Here is a 20,969-nt window from a genome sequence, read left to right as displayed (position 1 = left end):
GGTGAACTTGGGCCATCTGGGACTATTTATTCATTTTTTTTTTTTTTTTTTTTTTACTTTTACTGCTCATCCTGATATTTAACATTTTAGATAAACATATGAGACTTTTCTAAAATCCCTAGAAAATATTGTCTTGATTTGCCAAAGTGAGACAGACCACTTTGTAATCTGGCACACTTATATTAGTCAGTAAAAATCCCCTCATTACAAATCTTTAAAAATCAAATGAAACAATGGGGTGAAAAGGAGTAGCCTACCTTTTGATAGAAATCCCAATGTTACTTCAATTTGGAAGAGAAAAAAATTCAAGAAATGGAGTTACGTTGTTGTCGGGAGAGCCGCCCACAGGCACGTGGAGAGCTTCTCCCGCGAAAACGAATCTAATTAAGCCCCTCACTCTGCACGTGTGCGGTTCATCCAAACATGGCAGAGGAGCCGCTGCATCGAGGTGTTGCGACGGACAACATTCAGTTCTGGTGTGCGTTATGTCTGGATCTGTTAAAAGAACCCGTCACCGTCCAGTGCGGACACAGCTACTGCAGAATCTGCATTGAGAGATGCTGGGACCATGAAGAGAATAAGGGGGAGTACAGCTGCCCTCAGTGCAGGCAGATCTTCCAGTCCCGCCCTGTTCTGGGGAAGAACACCATGCTGGCAGAGGTGATGCTTTTACACTTCCAACTGTTTGCCACAGACTCATGAGCGCAGATAAGTGACGCTGTAGCACCACATTGCGGCCTAACAGTTGAATTATTGTTACTTAAAAAAAAAAAAAAAAAAAAAAAAAAAAAAATCATATCTATTTTATTATCTGTTTTCACAACATTAAATAAACATGCTTTAATTTATGTTCCACAAAATTAAATGGTGTGTTTTAAATGAAATTTGCCATCCAAGTACCAGTTTTTTTTGTTTTGTCCCGTTACAACTCAAACTCCTTAATATGTCGATAAAATGCTAAATGAATAGTCCGTGTACCTCAGAACCCTTTAACTGAACGGAGTTGTAGCTTGTCTGACAGACTTCAGTGTTCCACACGGCCAAAAATAAAAAATAATTTAATATTGTATGTTTGAGATTGTGAGTCTTTTGAATAACAGGTTCTGCAGTGTGACTGTTGAGCTCATACATGTGATATATGAAACCGTCCCACTTTGCAGGCTGAGATTCAGCAGTTTGTTTTTATTTGTTATTTTTAGGTTGTGGAGAACCTGAGCGGGCTGAGCACCCAGCAGTGCTCTCCCTGTGCCGGCCCTGCAGACGTGGCCTGTGATTTCTGCAGCAGTTCCAGACAAAGCACGGCCTCCAAGTCTTGCCTGACGTGCTTGGCATCGTACTGTGCCGCTCACCTGAAGCCTCACTACATATTTCCCGCGTTAAAGACACACCAGCTGGTCTCAGTTACGATCCCAGTAAAGGAGAAGGTGTGTACGCAGCACAACAGGCTGATGGACATCTATTGTAAGACGGATAAGAGGTGCATCTGCTGCCTGTGCTCTATAGAGCACCACAGCCGCCATTCCAATGTGTCGGCTGCGGCAGAAAGAGCTGAAGAACAGGTATGATGGGAGACACAGCAGAGCACAGTGAACATGGCACAGGAACGTGTTTGTGCTGAATGTAAAAACATGCATTTTTTTACATGCATTTTCGCAGCTTTTGAAAACCTGGTCTGAGTTTTTAGAAGCAGTAATTCTCTGTGGATTAAACCGGCCACATTCAAGTTGTTGCACAAACGATTTCTTTCAGGAACTGCTGGTCATGAACCAAAAGAAAGTCCAGAAGAGACTCCAGGAGAGGGAATGCGAAGTGAATGAGCTGGTTCAAGCTCTGAAGGAATTTAAGGTGTGGAATGGGACGGCAGGTTATGTATTCCAACATCAGCTACGCTGTAGCTTATGGCGTAGCTTCAGATTTAATGCCTCTGTAATCATTTTTCTGCTCGCTCCTTCAGTCCATGTGTTGACTCAGTTGAGTAACGCAGAAAATTATTGTTGCTTAACACGTAAATGAATGTTGTTTAACGTGTTGGTGTGCCCCCGTAGTCATAAAATGGGAGTTGCTTCCAGTAAGTTTTGCTTTCAGTGGTCTTTTTCTGGTTTGGAAAATGGTTGAAAATGAACCACAGTGAAAGTTAATGAGAGAAAAGTCTTGTTGTGTTTGGTGTGTGTGCAAGCAGAGCTGCTGCCAGACTGCAGTGAAGTCCATTGACGACATGATGGACCAGCTGATCTCCTCCATTCAAAGAAGGCGACTTTTAGCAAAGCAGCTGATGGGATCCCAGGAGAACATCGCCGTCGCTCAGGCTGAAGAGCTGCAGCTGCAGCTGGAGGCCGAGATCGCCAAGCTGAGAAAAAGAGACGCCGACCTGGACCAGCTTTCTCAAACCACCGACCACATTCATTTCATTCAGGCAGGCCACGTTTTTACTGTCAGTTTACATGCAGAACTTGCGTAACATTTCTTTAGGACAAAGCCTAAAAGCGGGCTTTGCATCTTATGACTTCTGGCTAAATTAAGACCGCAGACTTGTCAATAAAACATACTTTTCCGTTCCTACTGTCACACGGTGAAACAACAAAGCATTCTGAGACTGCTGCTCTGCTCTGATCAGATCCTGACTTGCGTCAGGTTTAAATGTGTTTTTCCATAAAATGGCAACTGCACAAGACTTGATAGCCCTGTAAGTTGTCTGCTCCATCACTCTTTCACAAAAAAGACTGCATATATTAAGCAGACGAGTATCTTCTTCCAGTATTATTCAAAAATTTTTTTTTTTTTTGTCTCGGACTTACTGACCCGCAGACTTTCCAGTCTCTGTCCGCCTCATGTGAATCTCCAGACTTGCCACCCGGTGCCGTTGTTCGTCCTCGCCATTCGATGGAAACGGCGACTAAGTGTGTGTGCGAACTGAAAGGTGACATAGAGGATCTCATAAAGAAGACATGGCCCAAGATCTCTGCCAGAGGTATGTGAGAGAAATTGTAGTTCATGAACGGTGCTCTCTTTCACGCTGTGTGGGATTCAGAATCTTTTTTTTTTTTTTTTTTTCCTCCCCTCTGTCGACAGTCTGTGCTGTAGGTGTTGTACTGCCACCTAAGCCAAAGACCAGAGAAGAGTTTTTACACTGTGAGTACAAAATTAAATCATCTTAATAATGAACTGAACACCAGATGAGTGATAGTAATGTTGCCCCGTGTTCCTGCTTTGCTTTTCTAACAGACTGTCGCACCTTAACGCTGGACACCAACACTGTTCACAGATGTCTGTCCATCTCTCAGCAAGGCCGGCGGGTGACGAGTCATATCTGGCCGCAACCTTATCCCCATCACTCTGACAGGTTTACGGATGTGGGGCAGGTGCTGTGCAGAGAGGGTCTGTCGGAGCGATGCTACTGGGAGGTCAGCTCAAGATGTCGTCTGTGGGAGGTGGCAGTGGCTTACAAAGACATCAGCAAAGCGTCAGACGACTCGGCGTTTGGAAAGAATAAGAAGTCGTGGAGCTTAAAGTGCGCCCCAGGTGCTTACGCTTTCCGACATAACGCAGCAACCAGAAAAGTGCGAGGCCCTGCATCCTCCAGGATTGGAGTGTACCTGGATTATAAGGCAGGCGAGCTGTCTTTTTATAGCGTCTCTGACCAGATGACTCTGCTCCACAAAGAGCAGACCAGCTTCACTCAGCCTCTCTATCCAGGCCTCTGGCTGAGAGATGGATCAAACGTTGAGAGCAACGCAGAAGTGATGAAGCTATGGTGATGAGGTCACTCTTTGGGCTGTAAACTGAGTCAATATTTTCCCACAAACGCCACAGTTGAACATGTGAGAGGACATTTTTGGCCTCAGCAGAAACAGCGACCTGTGATCGATGTTTCAGTTGAATAAGTCGACGTATAGTTACTTATATTCAGTTTGATCTGCTCCTGTATTCAAACTACCAGTATTCAGCAAGACAAACGGAGTGTGTTCCACAGTAGTGATTAGCGTGATTTGATTTTAAATGCTCCAGTGTGGTTTCCAGCCAGTCCCACAGTGTTATGGCCCTGAGTTCCCAACTTTTTGGAGTTCTTATTTGTTTTAAGCAGCTGCTCAGAAAAAGTCGGCTCTCCTTGCCACATCTACCATCAGTGTTAAGAACCCACCTTTTACTTTTTTTAATGTGCATGTAGAAATTGTTATTTTTGTCTTTGTCATTTTTAAGAGAAATAAATGAATAAATATGCATACTCGGCGTATGAGTTTATTTGATATGTGAGTGTATTTTTGGCCAATTAACAGTCTTAAGTGTATATGAATCTTAAAGTGTAAATGTCTATTAAAGCTGTGTCTTTAGCAGCGTAATGATGGGGGGAATATTTCCATGTCTGTATTAGTTGAATCATCCACATGAAAACCCAGGTAGGGAGTAGATGGCGTATCAGCTGACGCAACACTGGTCGACCTTTACACTCTGTAGCCCCGGCCAAGAGATTTATAATTAGTCTGACAGCAACTCCACTACTACAACAGGTTTATATGATGATTTGATATCATTTGTTAAGGAGCCTTAATTGTCTCATATGTTTGGAAAGCAGCATAAAGCTGATGTTTGATTGCTGTAAAAATGTGACACACTTACCAATGCCACTTCAGGCAACTTCCATACCTTTAGCATATATAGTCTTGACAAAATATGATTGCACATAAGGAACACTGGAATAGTCCTGCTAGAATGGAGTAACTGGTTTTATTAGTTTCAAAGACATAGGTAAAATACATCTGCTGGATCAAACGGTGTAAATCCAATTGATCAGTTTGAGGACTAAATCGGCACAGGACTTTTAGTTCATCATTTATAATTGAGAATTCAATATTTCAGTTTTAATTCATGATTCATAAACATTTATTTATATATATATATATATAAAAGTGGAATTTCAGAGGTCTGCTGCAATAAATGACATGATTAAGTTTTCTATTGAATTACAGGGAGTTTGATCCAACAAAAAGGACAGAGTAATATTCGCGCGTTATGGTTAACTATGTTGCGTATGAAGGTCAGACAGACGGATGACAGCCCGTCCCACCACCGTGGTGAAGTTGGTTTGATATTGGATATTCGACAGATATTCACAATAAGGAAATAATGTGTCTTTTTTTTTTTCCAATACCTCCCAAGCCTTGTGACCTAGTGACTCCAAACCAATGCAGAATAGTTCTCCTTTGTAGCACCAACCAGGCACACCTTTTTTTTTTTTTTTTTTACTTCAATTGTATGCACACTCTATTTTTATGATTTTTTTTTTTTAAAGGAAAAGCCATTATTTCCTATAGGGAATGGTCTCTTTTTTTCAATACCTCCCAAGCCATGTGACCTAGTGACTCCAAACCAATGCAGAGTAGTTCTCCTATGTAGTACCAACCATAGACACCTCAATATGAAGTAATAGTTTGCGTCCTCTATTTTTTTAAGAATTCCATTTATTTCTTGTGGAAAACAGCTTTTTGTTCAATAGCTTCCATTTTATGGAACCCAAACACCCCAAACCAATGAAGAACTGTGCTGCTATGTGGCACTAATAATCCTGCCAGTGTCCTTTCCTATGCTGAATTTTGCTGGGGAGGTAGCATAAAGAAGAGGGACGTTGGATGACTTGACAGGCTGGTAAACAGAGCTGTAGTTGACATGGAGCTAGTCCATACTTCTCAATAAATTCTATTTAACAACAGTGACAGCTTTGCACTGATTATATCCCTACACTGTTTACTTTTTAAAAAATCATATGAAATAGCGTGTGCATACAATTGATGTAAAAAAAAGGTGTGTGTGGTTGTTACTACATAGGAGAACTATTCTGCATTGGTTTGGAGTCACTAGGTCACAAGGCTTGGGAGGTATTGGAAAAAAAAGACACCTTATTTCCTTATGTCGAATATCCAATATCAAACCAACTTCACCACGGTCGTCCCACCCACAGCATCAGCTGACGCTTGTTTTGCAGTTGCTCTCAGTTATCAGCACAGCTCTGCGCGGAACGGACACGGAGCTGTGATACTGTAAATCTGTCGCTCAACAAAGTGCTGCATTCTGCGGAAGTTCGGCTTCTTCCCCTTTCCTGCGGACGATGGATGATATTCACCAGTACCCCGTTTTCTTCGAGTGCCACTGGCCTCTCGGGGAGCAGCAGGTGAAGAAAGTGGAAGCATATTTCCGTGTTCGACGCAGATCCGGCGGAGGAGAGTGCGGCCCACTGAGGACTGTGGCTGACAACGTCTACTGTTTAACTTTCCGATGTCAAAAAGGTACAGTAAAGATACGCTCAGTTATCTGCTCATACTTAAATCTGCTCTTTTCATTATTTTATGACGGGGGTCGTCTTATCCAAGAGGAACCCTGTCCATCCAACTGTAGGTACATTAGTCCCATTTCTTTGAAAACTCTCTGTACAAAGACTGGATGGGCCAAGTTTAAGTGCTTAATTTGCAAACGAGACTGCACAATAAATCATAAAGCAGGTCAAAACTGGTGTGGAAGCGCTTTTAAAAAAAGTGGGAATTTCCGCGGAAAACGAAACCAAAGTCACTGACTTGTGACTGTCCAGTTTTCATGTTCACGAACTCTTATCTGTAACATGGTAAACCTGACAGATATGAAACTAATGTAGCATGATTGATTTGATTTTTCACCTGCATTAATTCACCTTTGTGTTGATATCCCTGTTTATTTACTCAGCCATCTAAACTTTTTTATTTGATTTGTCTCTTTTCGTTTTGGACTTCTTTCGTCATTTCTGACTCCCCGTGTTTATTCCTATGAAATGTTCCCGTTTCTATTTTCCTTCTCCTTTTATTGGCAGCAATATAATTTCCATTAATCCCTGCGTGTCGACAGGCCTTGTATGTGCTTCCTTCCTTCCTTCCTTCCTTCCTGTAAAACCGAGGCGGAGAAATGTCAACCATCTATTTTAGGCAATGAGTGATTAGGTAAAGTTAAATAAATACAAAATACCGTAGCCTATTTCTATATTCTTGGAATGTTGATTTGCAATTTTAAAACACCCATGGTGTTCATCTTATTGTGCCCATTTCCATTGCCTTGCGCAGTGCAATATTGTTACATGCGATAAGAGAAGAAGAAGAAGAAAAAAAAACACCATTACAAAAAAGTTTGCCATTCGGGTAAAGTTCTGATGCAAGTGAGATGATCTCAGTTTTGAATGCAGACTCGCAGTGATATCCTGTTTATGAGGTAAACAACGTGCACATGAACTCAGTGCCCCCAAAGGATGGTGATAACTGTGAACACAATGTCAATGATTATCCTCAACATTATAACCACCTGCCAAATATGGAGTAGGTCCTTCTCATGCTGCCAAAAGTGCTCTGACCAGTCAGGGTGTGGGAAAAAAAACCACTGAGGGTGCCCCATGTTACTGGAATGTTAAAGCGGCACAATGCAACTTTTTCATGGTCATAAAATTGCTTGGCAATCATCAGATTGCTTGGCTGACCCGTTCTGATGAAAACGGTGACATTTCCATCTCCATCTGGTGGCCCTAGACCGAAACAGCGCTTGCAACTTTGCCTGTGGCGCCGCCGCGTGCTTTGTTTACCTCTGGAAGTCTCGCGACACACGAGAGCTGAGAACTACTGCTTCACGGCAGGTCGTAAAGGGCTCTGAGCCGAGCCAGGTAGCCTGATAAGACACACCCCCTCTCCATTAGCTGTCGACGGCTCTACAACTCTCTGCCAGTGTCTTGAAAAATAAACTGTAAATTGCCTCTGGTGGGTTTACGACAGTCTGGCTAGACTGTCGCCTTATTTTCTACGGAGCTCCCCCTACAGCTTTGGGGTGTGTATTGCATGGTAAACAAACCCCGTATTACTGAAAGTTGCATAGCGCCACTTTAAAGGGATAGTTTGCCTCTTTTGACATGAAGCTGTATGACATCCCATATTAGCAATATAATTTATGAACATTTTCTTACCCCCCGCTGCGTCCTGTGAGCCGAGTTCCAGCCTCGTTTTGGCGTTGATGAAGGTAGTCCGGCTAGTTTGCTAGGGTCCTGAAAATAAAGCGTCTTGCTTCTCAAAACAATATGCGTTTAAAAGAGTAATACATTTGCAATCACAAATCACAAAATCGTTCATCCAGAAAAAGTCAGACCTCACAATTGCTTGGCGCTATTTCTCTCTACCTTCATATCACTGCGGGCTGTGTAAACTGTGCAGACAGAGCAGTAAACATCGTAACAGGTGCGGCTATCGGCAGGTGGCAGCACGCAGTGATACAAAGGGAGGCAAAAATAGCGCCAAGCGATTTGTGAGGTCTGACTTTTTTGGAGGGACGATTTTGTGATGCAAATGTATTACTCTTTTGAACGCATATTGTTTTGAGAAGCAAGATGCTTTATTTTCGGGACCCCAGCCAACTAGCTGGACTAGCTTCCTCAACGCCAAAACTCGGCTTGAACTCAGCTCAAAGGACACAGCAGGGAGTAAGTCAATGTTCATAAATGATATTGCTAATATGGGATGTCATACAGCTTCATGTCAAAAGAGGCGAACTATCCCTTTAACAGTTGATCCTTAACTCATTGGCTGCCAGCCATTTTCAGTTCAGAGCCACCCATACTGCCAAGTGTTTTTCAGTATTTTGACTGATTTTCCAAGACCCACAGAAAAGTGTGTCTTATGACTATGTACACACCGAAATTACCAAAAGAAAGAGTAGACTCTCTTCTTTGATCAGGAAAAAAAAGTTTGTGTCTACCATTTTCAGTCTTTTAGTAATAGACAGTAGAACATAGGTTGGTTTGACCCAAAAAACGGAGAAAACACGCTTTTTCTTTTTTTGTGCAAAGTGGCACTGCTGCCACCTTGCGGGTAATTTTGCCAGTATATTCTATGTTTAGTGTTTACAAGCCTAAGATTTAGTGACGAACTCCGCCAGATTGTCCCCCAGCCCGCTCCGTTAAAAAACGCAATTGTCGTCTATAGACGTCTTTGGCAGTGAACGTTTTTTTTTAAATTGACGTCTATAGACGTCAATGGCACCGGAAGAGTTAAAGGGGAACTCCGGGGCATTTGAAGCGCATTTCCATTGCTAGAGGTTGTCAAATACTGATAGTAGGACACAGACAGGTGCAAATCTGCGCTCCCTGTGTGGAGATAGCGCTGTTCGCTCAGCCTGTCATGCGAGGCTAATACGTGGTGGCTAAGGGGCAAGCGCTAACCCTTCCACGTAAAACAACAACTTGCACACTGCAGAAACGTCACACCACTTTATAAACCATCCGACAATAAAGTCACAAGCCTTACCATCAAAACCATATGCATGGTTCTCACATTACTGGCATGGGGACGTTACAAAACAACTTTATAAACAGCATGTCACTCACCGGCTGGTTGTAGGCTCGCGCATGTGAAAGCCCAAAAGAGTCGATGAAGAATAATCCCATATACAAAACAATTATATTCTCTAGAAAAACTGCGTTCAAGTATTTAAAACATTACAACAATACATATATTCTTGTAATGTTTTAAATACTTGAACACAGTTTTTCTAGAGAAGATAATTGTTTTGTATATGGGATTATTCTTCATCGACTCTTTTGGGCTTTCACATGCGCGAGCCTACAACCAGCCGGTGAGTTACATGCTGTTTATAAAGTTGTTTTGTAACGTCCCCATGCCAGTAATGTGAGAACCATGCATATGGTTTTGATGGTAAGGGTTGTGACTTTATTGTCGGATGGTTTATAAAGTGGTGTGACGTTTCTGCAGTGTGCAAGTTGTTGTTTTACGTGGAAGGGTTAGCGCTTGCCCCTTAGCCACCACGTATTAGCCTCGCATGACAGGCTGAGCGAACAGCGCGATCTCCACACAGGGAGCGCAGATTTGCACCTGTTTGTGTCCTACTATCAGTATTTGACAACCTCTAGCAATGGAAATGCGCTTCAAATGCCCCGGAGTTCCCCTTTAAAGGCCTTTGGGTTTTTGGATGACATCTCTGTGAATTGAGCTTCCTTCCACAGATGGCACCAGTTCCAATCAGATTGTTATCTGGGGTGCTTTGAAAACCTTTGATGCCTTATTTGATTCCTTCCTCCAGTTATTCCAGCTGCTGCTGCCGGGGAATGCTGTTGCCACATGTGGACTGACTCTTTTCTAGGAGGACTTTGCTTATGATCAAGATCAGCAGTGTCACTCATTTTACCTGTTAATGGTCATAATGTTGTGGCTGATCGGCTTATAAGAGCTTTGTCACAGATATCTTGGAATCAAAATATATGTTGTCTGACATGTACAGTGTCCAAGAGGAAATTAAATCAGTATTTTTCAATTGTTTCCCAAATATGACTCCATGTATCCACAGCAGCCATTTTAAAGAATAACTGTCGCGGCTCATATAAATGATTAGCTTCATTCTTGTCTCTGTGTGGTAGTTATGCATAGCATGACATGAGAATAAATGTATTCTTTAGGTCATGTTTAATGCTTGAAATAACAAATGTGACACATTCTGTTTTAGATCAGCAGGAAGTCCTAAAGAGATCCGAGCATGCTGTGGCGCTCGCAGATGGTCGCCTGGTGTTCACTGTCCGGGGCAGCTGGGAAGCTCCCACCCACTCTAACAGCACCACCCCCACAGCTCCAGAAGAGGTCAGCGCAATTTCTTTTAGTCATTTCGTCAAGGTTTCTCTGATCTGACACATGTCAGTCACTGAGAACAGTAAACTGTTAAGATTTGAATGTGTTTTTGATGCAGGACCCTCAGTCCATTCCTGCCTCAGGTGCTTCATCAAGTGGTGAAGATTGTGAGCTACAACCTAACGATCAGCCATCGACCTCCCTGAAGGAAAGGCCCAGTGCTGAGGAAGACCAGGAGGAAGAGCTGACCTCTGAATGCTCCTCTGCCCAGATTCACCCAGATGAGGCTGAAGTACCTGGAGGCAGAGTCTGTGTAGAGATTGTTCAGGGGACCATCGAGACCCAACAGGTGAGAAATACCTTGCAAAACTTAAAGTGGTGTGGATGTCTGATTTTAAATCATCGGGTGACAGGAAACATCTCTCAAAATAGATCAGCTGTTCTCTATCTGCACATCTACCATTTCCTTCTTATAAAGTTATGCAAACACACAGTTTCTGGCTTGACAACTAATTGCCACGCCTCTTTTTTTTTGCATATTTCACATCATTGTGGCTACAGACCAGTAAGCTGACTAATTTGCTGTTCAATCTGCACCACATGTCCTGTTCGTCTTTCAGGTTGATGCCATGGTATCACCCATGGTTCTCCATGATCCTCTCTCTACCCGAATTGGTAACATTTTGAATGAAATCGTCGGTCCTCAGCTGACTTCAAGGTTTCGAGCAGAAGAAAGAGATGAATCGATGCCTGGCGACTCAGTGCTGGTGGAGGGGTTGCCTGGACTTCCATCTCATGCAGTGTTGTTCGTCAACCTCTGTCGCTGGGATAATGATGAAAATGGATCTCCAGTCGAGGTGAAATTACTGGGCGTTTCTGTGAGAATTTCTTGTCGTGAGAGCAGTGTGCGTGGGGCGTGTTTCCATTAAGCTGTGTGCATGCCCTTGAAGAATTCTGGATGTTTACCTTTTACAGGTGCTGCGAGTGGGCATCAGCAACATCCTGACTGCCTGTGAGAACAGAGGGTTTGGATCTGTCGCTTTTCCGGTGCTCGGGTCTGGGCTTGCCCTTCGTTTTCCTGACACCGTGGTAGCCAAGGTGTTACTGGAGGAAGTTAATAAATTTGAACAGGGCCGAACCAACAGCTCACCGCTCCTGGTCCGCATTGTCATATACCCCAATGATGACGAGGCTTATGAGGTAATTAATGCATGGTGCCACTAATTATTTACAACTGAAGAGTTCACAAAGTCCTTTTTTTGCTTATTATAAAGTTGGTTTCCAGATGATTTGGATTTTTTTGATGCAATGCAGGCTTCAATTAAAAGCACTTAAAGACTTGAGACTTCAGTGTTAATATGTTTATTGGATGCCACAGATGCATTGTGTTTGCCGTTTATTTCCTGTATGATGGTACCTTCTGAATCATAGGTTACCAGACATGACTGCTATTTCTGTTTGGTAACAATAACAGCCGACTCTGTATTCTACTTTGCATTCGTACAGCTTTAGTTGGGAAGTAGGCACAGGTCGTAGCAGTGCAAGATAGTTCTAGTAAATTTTGCTTGCTGATTTATTTATTTATTTTTTTTGATTTTCTTTTCTCTTCTTTTCAGCGTTTCTTTCAAGTCGGTCATCTTTCATCAGGGACACCTTAAAATAACACTGTGTATAATTGTCTTTTAAGGCCATAATCCGACGTATGAGTAGATAAGCATTATGGTTGGAAAGAGCTTTTTATATTAAACATCAGATGAATGTATCCGGGAACTGATGTTAAACCCTGTACATTCTTGTCTCTCCAGGTCTTCACATCTATTCAGAAAGCTTTGAAATGCAAAGAGTTCGTCGATGACTATCAGCAACAAGATCAAGGCAAAGGTGGGTGTAGCCCTAAGAGACCCAAGAGAGAAGATGAGTGTAAGAGAAGGTTAATGGAGAGGTTTAAAAAGGAAAAGTTTATACATTCTTTTTAAGTTTCAAAGGAGACTTGCAGCACATTAGGTGGAATGGAAACAACTTTGTGAATCACGTTCGACTTGGCAAAGATTAATATGCCGTGACTCACCAGCTGTTTCAAGTCATTCCTGAAGAAGAGTTCTCTTCATTTTCTCCCATATCAAGGTTTGTATCGACTTAGGACAACTTCTACTGAATTACAACCACTGGCAACGTAGCCTGTACCTGATTCCTTTTTCTTTCCTTCCATCTCTATAAAGATCACTTAAAATTAGCTTTACTAATGAATGGAAACCTGGCTCTTTGTTTTTTTTACTAAATGTGAAGGCAATAATGTAGTGGATCAGGTCTTTTTATTAGTGCTTCTTGAATTGAACCAAAGCATACTAAATGCAATGTCTATTGTTTCCTCAAAAGTAAAAGGGAAATGGCTTGTTGGGCCATACACATGGGTGTGTGGATTCTGGGAGGACTAATTTGGTCCTTCTCAGGCCATATGACTGACTTGACCCCTTGTGGCTTTAGCTGTAAAGAAAGTCCCATATCATTACTTAGAGAAGGGATGATGAAGTTACAATTTCAGTGAATTCAGTGACCATCCGACTTTTAAAAACTGCTTTACCTCAGTAGAAAGTGATCTCCTTCAAATAGTTTACAGCTCACTGGCATCAGGCATTTTTCCCAAGTCACTAAAAACAGCCTCTATGATGAACAACTACAGACCTGTCTCTAATCTCTCTTTTATATCTAAGATTATTGAGAAAGTTGTATTTAACCAGCTCAACGACTTTCTGAAAAGTGGCACAAAAGTCTTGATAACTTTCAGTCAGGCTTCAGACATCATCACAGCACTGAAACAGCTCTGGTCAAAGTGTTAAACGACATTGGGTTGAATACTGATTCTGGTAATGTTTCAGTCCTGGTTCTGTTGGACCTCAGCGCTGCGTTTGATACTGTATATCACAGAATCCTGTTGCACAGGCTGGAAAACTGGGTTGGACTTTCTGGAGCGGTCATTAAATCAAATCAAATCAAATTTATTTGTATAGCACATCTCATGTAAAAAACAATTCAAAGTGCTTTACATAAAATAAAAGCATTGCAGCAGGGAGTGGAAGAAGCATTAAAATACATAAAAGAATATAAAGAGAAACAAATAAAATAATTTAAATGAACTTAAAAACAAGCAACAGTCCAGATAAGTTAAAAGATACCATGCAGATTTCATGCATAGACACATGTTTTTAACCTGGATTTAAAAATGTCTACATTTGGTGAAAGTTTAATCTCCACTGGCAGTTTGTTCCACTTGTTTGCAGCATAACAGCTAAATGCTGCTTCTCCATGTTTAGTCTGGACTCTGGACTGGACCAGCTGACCTGAGTCCTTGGATCTAAGAACTCTGCTGGGTTTATATTCTCTGAACATATCACAGATTGTAAACCATCAGCAGGCTTTTAAAATCTATTCTGTGACTGACTGGAAGCCAGAGTAAAGATTTTAAAACTGCTGTGATGTGTTCAGATCTCTTAGTCCGGGTTAAAACTCTAGCAGCAGCGTTCTGGATGAGCTGCAGATGTTTAATGCTCTTTTTGGGAAGTCCAGTTAAAAGAGCGTTACAGTAATGGAGTCTACTGGAGATGAATGCATGGATGAGTTTCTCCTGGTCTTTTTGGGAGAGGAAACCTTTAATTCTGTTGATGTTTCTGAGATGGTAAAAAGCTGCCTTGGTGACAGCTTTGATGTGGCTGCTGAAAGTCAGATCTGAGTCTATCAACACTCCGAGGTTACGAACTTGGTCAGTGATTGTAAGGTCCCGAGTCTCAAGATATTTACCAACGCTGACCCTCTTCTCTTTGCTACCAAACAGAATGATCTAAGTTTTATTTTCATTTAATTGTAGAAAATTCTCTCTCATCCAGGTGTTTATTTCCTCCAGACACTGACACAGTACGTCTGCTGGGCTGCAGTCGTCCGGTGACAGAGACACATAAAGTTGTGTATCGTTTGCATAACTGTATTAATTGATGTTAAAATTCTGCAATATCTGACCCAAAGGGAGCATATACAAGTTAAACAGAAGAGGTCCAAGAATTGACCCCTGGGGGACTCCACAAGTCAAGGCCACTCGCTCAGATTCATAGCTGCCAATAGTAACAAAATAACTCCGGCCTTCTAAGTAGGACCTGAACCAGTTAAGGACCGCTCCAGAAAGTCCAACACAGTTTTCCAGCCTGTGCAACAGGATTCTGTGATCTACAGTATCAAACGCAGCGCTGAGGTCCAACAGAACCAGGACTGAAACATTACCAGAATCAGTATTCAACCTAATGTCGTTTAACACTTTGACCAGAGCTGTTTCAGTGCTGTGATGACGTCTGAAGCCTGATTGAAACTTATCAAGACTTCCACTTTCATTCAGAAAGTCGTTGAACTGGTTAAATACAACTTTCTCAATAATCTTGGATATAAAAGAGAGGTTAGAGACAGGTCTGTAGTTGTTCATCATAGAGGCATCTAGAGTTCTCTTCTTTAGGAGTGGCTTAATGGCAGCTGTCTTTAGTGACTTGGGAAAAATGCCTGATGCCAGTGAGCTGTTAACTATTCATAGGAGATCACTTTCTACTGAGGTAAAAACAGTTTTTAAAAAGTCGGATGGTATTATGTCCAGAGAACAAGTTGTTGATTTCAGCTGCCGAACTGTTTCCTCTAGGATTTTTAAATTAACAATATTAAATTGTGACATAACGTCAGAGTTATTTCTAGGTTTTAGACACAGATTAGTTTTCTTGTTTGTCTGTGTTGCGTTAATGTTTTGTCTAATTGTTTTGATTTTTTGGCTAAAAAAGTTGGCAAATTCATTGCATTTGTCAGTGGAGAGGAGGTCTGGGTTTGACTGTTTAGGAGGATTTGTGAGTTTTTCAACCATAGCAAACAGAGTTCGAGAATTGTTGACATTCTTATTAATCATTTCAGATAAATGCAGCTGTCTGGCCTTGCACAGCTCATTGTTATAACTACGCAGGCTTTCTTTGTATAGCTCATAGTGAATCTGAAGCTTTGTTTTCCTCCATTTACGTTCAGCTTTCCTGCATTCTCTTTTCAGGTTTTTGACCGTAGTGCTGTTTCTCCATGGGGTTTTCTGTTTGATCAAGGTGCTCTTGATTCTTATCGGTGCAACAGCTTCCATTACATTCAAAATTTTCAAGTTAAAATGATCCAGCAGTCCTTCAACAGACTCTGCGCTCATTGTTGGTAACATAACTATGGCCTCCCTAAACTGAGCACTTGTTTTCTCATTGATGTACCTCTTCTTAACTGAGAAGCTGGTTGTTTGAACATTCTGAGTAATATGTAAATCAAATAAAATACAAAAATGGTCAGACAAGGTCAAATCAATAACCACAACAGAAGAAATATCAACACCTTTAGAAATGACCAGGTCCAGAATGTGACCTCGAAGGTGGGTTGGTTCTGTTACATGTTGCCACAAACCAAACATGTCCAGCACAGAAGAAAATTCTTTGGCAGTACCATCCGTCATATTATCTATGTGAATGTTAAAATCCCCGGTCAAGATAAAATGGTTAAAATCAGTCGAAATAACAGACAATAATTCAGAAAAATCATCAATAAAACTTGCACAGTATCCTGGAGATCTGTAAATGATTAAGAACGGGATTTTAGGAACACCCTTTAAAATAAAACTCAGATATTCAAAAGAAGTGATGGAAAGGTGGAAAGGGGAAAGTATAAAAGAGTCCATATACTATCTTCAGAAATCCTTCTATGCTGATGTGGTGACCTGTATTTCTGTTGAATCGGTAAATAAAATATAGAGGCTGAAAAGACGAGTCCTGGCTCCTGTAAAGATCATCTATTTTCCATCCAGACCCCTGGTGAAATGTCCAGAGGGAAAGATCATGTTCAAATATTGCAGCAAATCTTTTGGAGCGGGTGCCAGTGAGACACTTCCTATTCAGATACATGTGGCAATCGATGCCAACTCAAGAAGGAGCCTCATCTGCAATAATCCACATGGTTTGAGAAAAAGCAATTTCCACAGCATAATTCCTGCATTACATCCTGCCTGTTGGGCACTCAGCACAAACAATCCTCCTTGAAAAACAATTTGCCACTCTCTCATTAAGCTTATACAGCCATTTTATTTACACTGACTGCTTTACCTTTCTTATTCAACTGAATCACTGTGTATGAGTTCATGTATGTTTTCCTATACATGACAACAAGTTTAACTGATTTTAAATGTTGTCTTTTAGTGCCAAAAACAGCAAGGATTGCCATGGTGGGAAAAACTGGATGTGGGAAAAGCAGCCTTGGTAACACCATACTTGGAGATAACAATTTCAAAGTTGGGCATACGATTAACTCTGAACAAAGTGTATGTCAAGTAAAAACAAAATCTGTTAATGGAAGAGACATCAGTCTGATTGACACGCCTGGTTTGTTTGACACGAACATATCGGAAGAGGAGCTGAAGTCTAAGATCGTGAGCTGCATCACAGAGTGCTCGGCCGGGCTTCATGCTTTCCTCATCATGCTCAAAGTGGAGAGAGTCACAGACCAAGAGAGGAATGTCATTGACAAGATTTCTGAGTTCTTCTCTGAAGAAGCATTGAAATATGCAACAGTCGTCTTTACTCATGGAGACCAGCTCGAGGAAGGACAAACAATCAAAGATTTTGTCAGCCAAAGTGAGTTTATGTGTGATTTAGTGGAAAGGTGCGGAGGTAGGTGCCATGTCATTGATAACAAATACTGGAATGGGCGCCCAAAAGATGTATACAGGAGCAACCAGTTCCAGGTGGAAGAGATACTTAAATCAATTGACAAGACGATAAAAGCAAACAAAGGAAATTGCTATACCAATGAGATGCTACAAGCAGTGCAGAAAATCATTCAACAAAAGAAGCAACACATTGCACAGTCTGACGGAAACATGTCAGAAAAGGAGATCGACGAGAAGGCTAAAGACTGGTTAAATAACATTTTGATCAAAGCATCGGGTGTTACTGCAGGTGCACTGTTGGGAGCTCTTTTTGGTGTAGCAACGTGTGTTGCAGTAGCTTTCACATTTGTAATGAATGCAGTCGCAGCAAAATGCACAGGAGGTAAAGCAGCTAAAGCTGGAACAGCTGGAGCAGCAGGAGCAGTGGGAGCAGCAGCAACAGCTGGAGCAGCAGCAACAGCTGGAGCAGCAGGAGCTGGAACAACAGAAGCAGGAACAGTTGGAACAGCAGAACTATTAGTAGGAGCTGGAACAACAGAAGCAGGAACATTTGAAACAGCAGAACTATTAGCAGGAGCTGGAACAGCAGAAGCAGGAACATTTGAAACAGCAGAACTATTAGCAGGAGCTGGAACAACAGAAGCAGGAACAGTTGGAACAGCAGAACTATTAGTAGGAGCTGGAACAACAGAAGCAGGAACAGTTGGAACAGCAGAACTATTAGTAGGAGCTGGAACAACAGAAGCAGGAACAGTTGGAACAGCAGACCTATTAGCAGGAGCAGCAACAGCTGGAGCAAGAGGGGCTGGAACAGCTGGAGCACCAGGAGCAGTGGGAGCAGAAGGAATAGTAGCACGTGGAGCAGGAGCAGCCAAGATTATGGCAGGGGCAATACTGGGTACAGCTGCAACAGCAGGAGCAGTGTTAGGTGGAGTTAAAGGGTATCAGGCAGCTGAGAGAGCCAAAACACCAAAAGAAGCAGCAAGTGAGGCACTCAAGGATGTGTGGCATTCAGGATGGGATGTTATGGAAAAATGTCAAGATTTTGTCAAAGAGAAGTTGAAACCAAAGGACAATTCCTGTTGAAAATGTATGATAACAAAGTAATGTGGCGCTGTAGACCATATGTCCAAATCAAAATGTTTAACTTTTTTAACTTTTGCATTTTTAACAATAGTACAAATAATATCAGAATCAGAATCTTTATTGTCTTTGTGACAATGAGCCATTGCACAACGAAATTAAAGGTGCAAGTTTCCAGTGCATACGAAATATAGAAAATAGAAAACTAAGAAAAATAGAAAACAAATAGATCAATTAAAAACTACAAAAATCTAAACCAGCTCGTTCATGCTCGCACTATTTTCTTAGCGGTGGCGGAGTAATATCAACGAACATTCAGTACAAAATGTCAAATAAAACACGACAGAAGCAACTTTTCGTAACGAAATTTGATATGGATTACCAGTGCACACCAGTAACCACTCCGGTGAGTTGATGATTTTGAAAACGGACGTTTATTGTGCTTTTACGGACCTTTTTGGACATGCGCATGACTTGCCATTCTGAAGCAGGTTGAGAAGAATCAAAATTAGGCAAATACCGGAGACAGCAGTAAACATCAAAAAAGCGGTGAGGGGGGTTCTAAAACATTGCAGACGACTCAGAAAAGAGGCTTAATGTTGAAAATACCGCAGTTCCCCTTTAATGTTCCCGAGGGGGCAGGAACTGTGCAGTTCTTCTATTGAGGGGAGAGGGCAACCGACTATCTGCTGGGCAGCCTTCACAATTCCTTGGATCTTTTTCTTCTGTGCAGCTTTTAGTGCGTTCTGCAAGTTTTTCTGCAATTTACAAGCTTTAAAATGTTTCATTAAGTCACAGTAATTGATGTTAGATACATTTTTACTATCATTTCTAAACTAATTATTAGATTGTCCTAATGAAAGTGGTGTTCAAACTTTTTTTTTGTTGCATTCGTGTTCACAGTAATAACTGTTGCAAAAGTTTGCCAGACTATTACTTGCTTTGATATATCATGCTTATGTTGTCCATCAGTTAGCATATATAAGATTTTTATCTGAATTTAAAATGAAATAAAAATAAACAAAAACTGTTTCAGCAGACAGGAAAAGGGATGTTTGCTTCTGTGCATCTTATTGTTTTTCCTGTTTCCCTCTTTTATCGCCCACAATGATTTGGTTAATCACCTGACTGTTGTCCACTCAACCTGAAACACAATTCTTATTCCGTTGGGTATGTTTTGAGAGTATAAAATCTCTTCTAAAATTAATACATGTTCAGTTACATAAAAGATTCAAGTCAACTGCAACATGCCCAGTAATGTTAGACTGTTTCATCTCCTCTTTAATATGACCCAAATAACACTAACTGCTGGGTCTGAATCTCTCTGTTGTGTATGTGAATTGTAAAATGAATTTACTTCCTTGACACTATACTGCAATGTGCAGCTTTGCAATGTGCACATTGTAAATGATTAATTGATCATTCTACACTTGATGAAAAAAAACATGACCAAAGGTGGCTAGAACAGTGCTTTGTTAAGTTTTCTGTGCTTTAATTAACAACTTTTCTGGTACTCAGCAACTATTTTGAAATTTTGACTTTCTTTGGCCTCATTACTTTTGTGCTCCTCTATACTTCTAAACCCCTGCATTTCAAATTTATAAATAAATATATAGATTATAAAAGTATTATACTTCATACCCCTTTCCATGTTTGTAATTGATATTACATGGTTTTACAACTCACACGCTAGTATTTAAATGATTCAATACCATTCAAATTGTTATTAAAGATGTAATGTTGTTCTGAATAGTTTTTTTTTAAATGTTTTCACTGAAATCAGCTGACAAACTGTCTGAGAGTTGAAATGAGGCAGAGAGATCACCATGAATGGACTGTGGTGTTGTTTGTAGCTCGGTAACAACTTAGTCGACGGTCACACACAGGCGGACTCTCTCTGTAGACTGCATGGAATTAAATTAAATTCAGATCAATTAAAAAAAGAATTACTCTAAAGAGAAATTAAAGTATTGTTTCACTATGGTTACAGCTCATGGCAGAAATGACCTCCTGTACCCTGCTGTGTTAAAGCGGAGCAGGGGAAGCCTCTATTGAACTGGAGAAGTTCGATCCTTTTCTGGTTCCACTCAAGTATGTTTTCAAATTTTGAAAACAATAACTCAAATGAAGAGACAAACTTCTGGATGGACAAAACAGCAGCGTGGAAGAATATCTCAGAGCCTCCAAAGTTAAAATCATTCACCTAACAGCACCCCCAGCTGGTGCCTCTGCAGCTGTGGGCTCCGATCCCCCGACTCTAACACCACCTCAATGTTTTATCAGTCTGAGCTATCTGCCCATCACTTTAACATTCTCACACAAGCTGTACTTTCATGGTTGGTCTCCAACCGTGAAAGAAATGATGATTAAATGCTGCCTGAACCTAAATCTGTCATTTACCTAAAAATTAAATACAACAATAGAAAACCATTTCACATAATGAAATGAATCCCTTTCTAAACCACAACATATATGATAAGCTTCTTTTAGCTTATTGAATACAACAGTCACAGAAAACTAACAATCTGCAAGACTTTATTGACTTATAC

At 41.2% G+C, this 20,969-nt stretch overlaps 2 protein-coding genes across 3 annotated transcripts; both read left to right on the top strand.

Annotated features, from left to right (window-relative positions):
• The first annotated feature begins 423 nt into the window (after positions 1 to 423).
• Positions 424 to 4,146, top strand: LOC142368701 (tripartite motif-containing protein 16-like). The gene is made up of 7 exons (XM_075450895.1): positions 424 to 660; positions 1,200 to 1,559; positions 1,750 to 1,845; positions 2,180 to 2,413; positions 2,806 to 2,968; positions 3,070 to 3,129; positions 3,223 to 4,146. The coding sequence occupies exons 1-7, from the start codon at positions 424 to 426 to the stop codon at positions 3,753 to 3,755; spliced, it is 1,683 nt and encodes a 560-aa protein (XP_075307010.1). The 3' UTR covers positions 3,756 to 4,146.
• A 1,845-nt stretch (positions 4,147 to 5,991) lies between these two features.
• LOC142368589 (uncharacterized) lies at positions 5,992 to 20,163 on the top strand. Of its 2 annotated transcripts, none has more exons than XM_075450798.1 (7): positions 5,992 to 6,278; positions 10,510 to 10,640; positions 10,747 to 10,977; positions 11,249 to 11,485; positions 11,604 to 11,828; positions 12,452 to 12,509; positions 16,868 to 20,163. In XM_075450798.1, the coding sequence occupies exons 1-7, from the start codon at positions 6,101 to 6,103 to the stop codon at positions 18,421 to 18,423; spliced, it is 2,616 nt and encodes an 871-aa protein (XP_075306913.1). In that variant the 5' UTR covers positions 5,992 to 6,100; the 3' UTR covers positions 18,424 to 20,163. The 2 variants fall into 2 exon arrangements, with proteins under 2 accessions (XP_075306913.1, XP_075306912.1); XM_075450797.1 differs by having other exon boundaries at positions 12,434 to 12,509.
• The last annotated feature ends 806 nt before the right edge of the window (positions 20,164 to 20,969 follow it).

This window comes from Odontesthes bonariensis, chromosome 19, assembly GCF_027942865.1.
Source record: "Odontesthes bonariensis isolate fOdoBon6 chromosome 19, fOdoBon6.hap1, whole genome shotgun sequence".
Taxonomy (NCBI): domain Eukaryota; kingdom Metazoa; phylum Chordata; class Actinopteri; order Atheriniformes; family Atherinopsidae; genus Odontesthes; species Odontesthes bonariensis.
This window is presented reverse-complemented; position numbering and strand designations above follow the sequence as displayed.

Coding starts and splice junctions, on each gene's coding strand:
- LOC142368701 (XM_075450895.1), top strand. CDS start 424: ATGGCAGAGGAGCCGCTGCATCGAGGTGTTGCGACGGACAACATTCAG. Junction 1,560..1,749: donor CAGAAAGAGCTGAAGAACAG/GTATGATGGGAG, acceptor GATTTCTTTCAG/GAACTGCTGGTCATGAACCA. Junction 1,846..2,179: donor AAGCTCTGAAGGAATTTAAG/GTGTGGAATGGG, acceptor GTGTGCAAGCAG/AGCTGCTGCCAGACTGCAGT.
- LOC142368589 (XM_075450797.1), top strand. CDS start 6,101: ATGGATGATATTCACCAGTACCCCGTTTTCTTCGAGTGCCACTGGCCT. Junction 10,641..10,746: donor CCCCCACAGCTCCAGAAGAG/GTCAGCGCAATT, acceptor TTTTTGATGCAG/GACCCTCAGTCCATTCCTGC. Junction 12,510..16,867: donor GCAACAAGATCAAGGCAAAG/GTGGGTGTAGCC, acceptor GTTGTCTTTTAG/TGCCAAAAACAGCAAGGATT.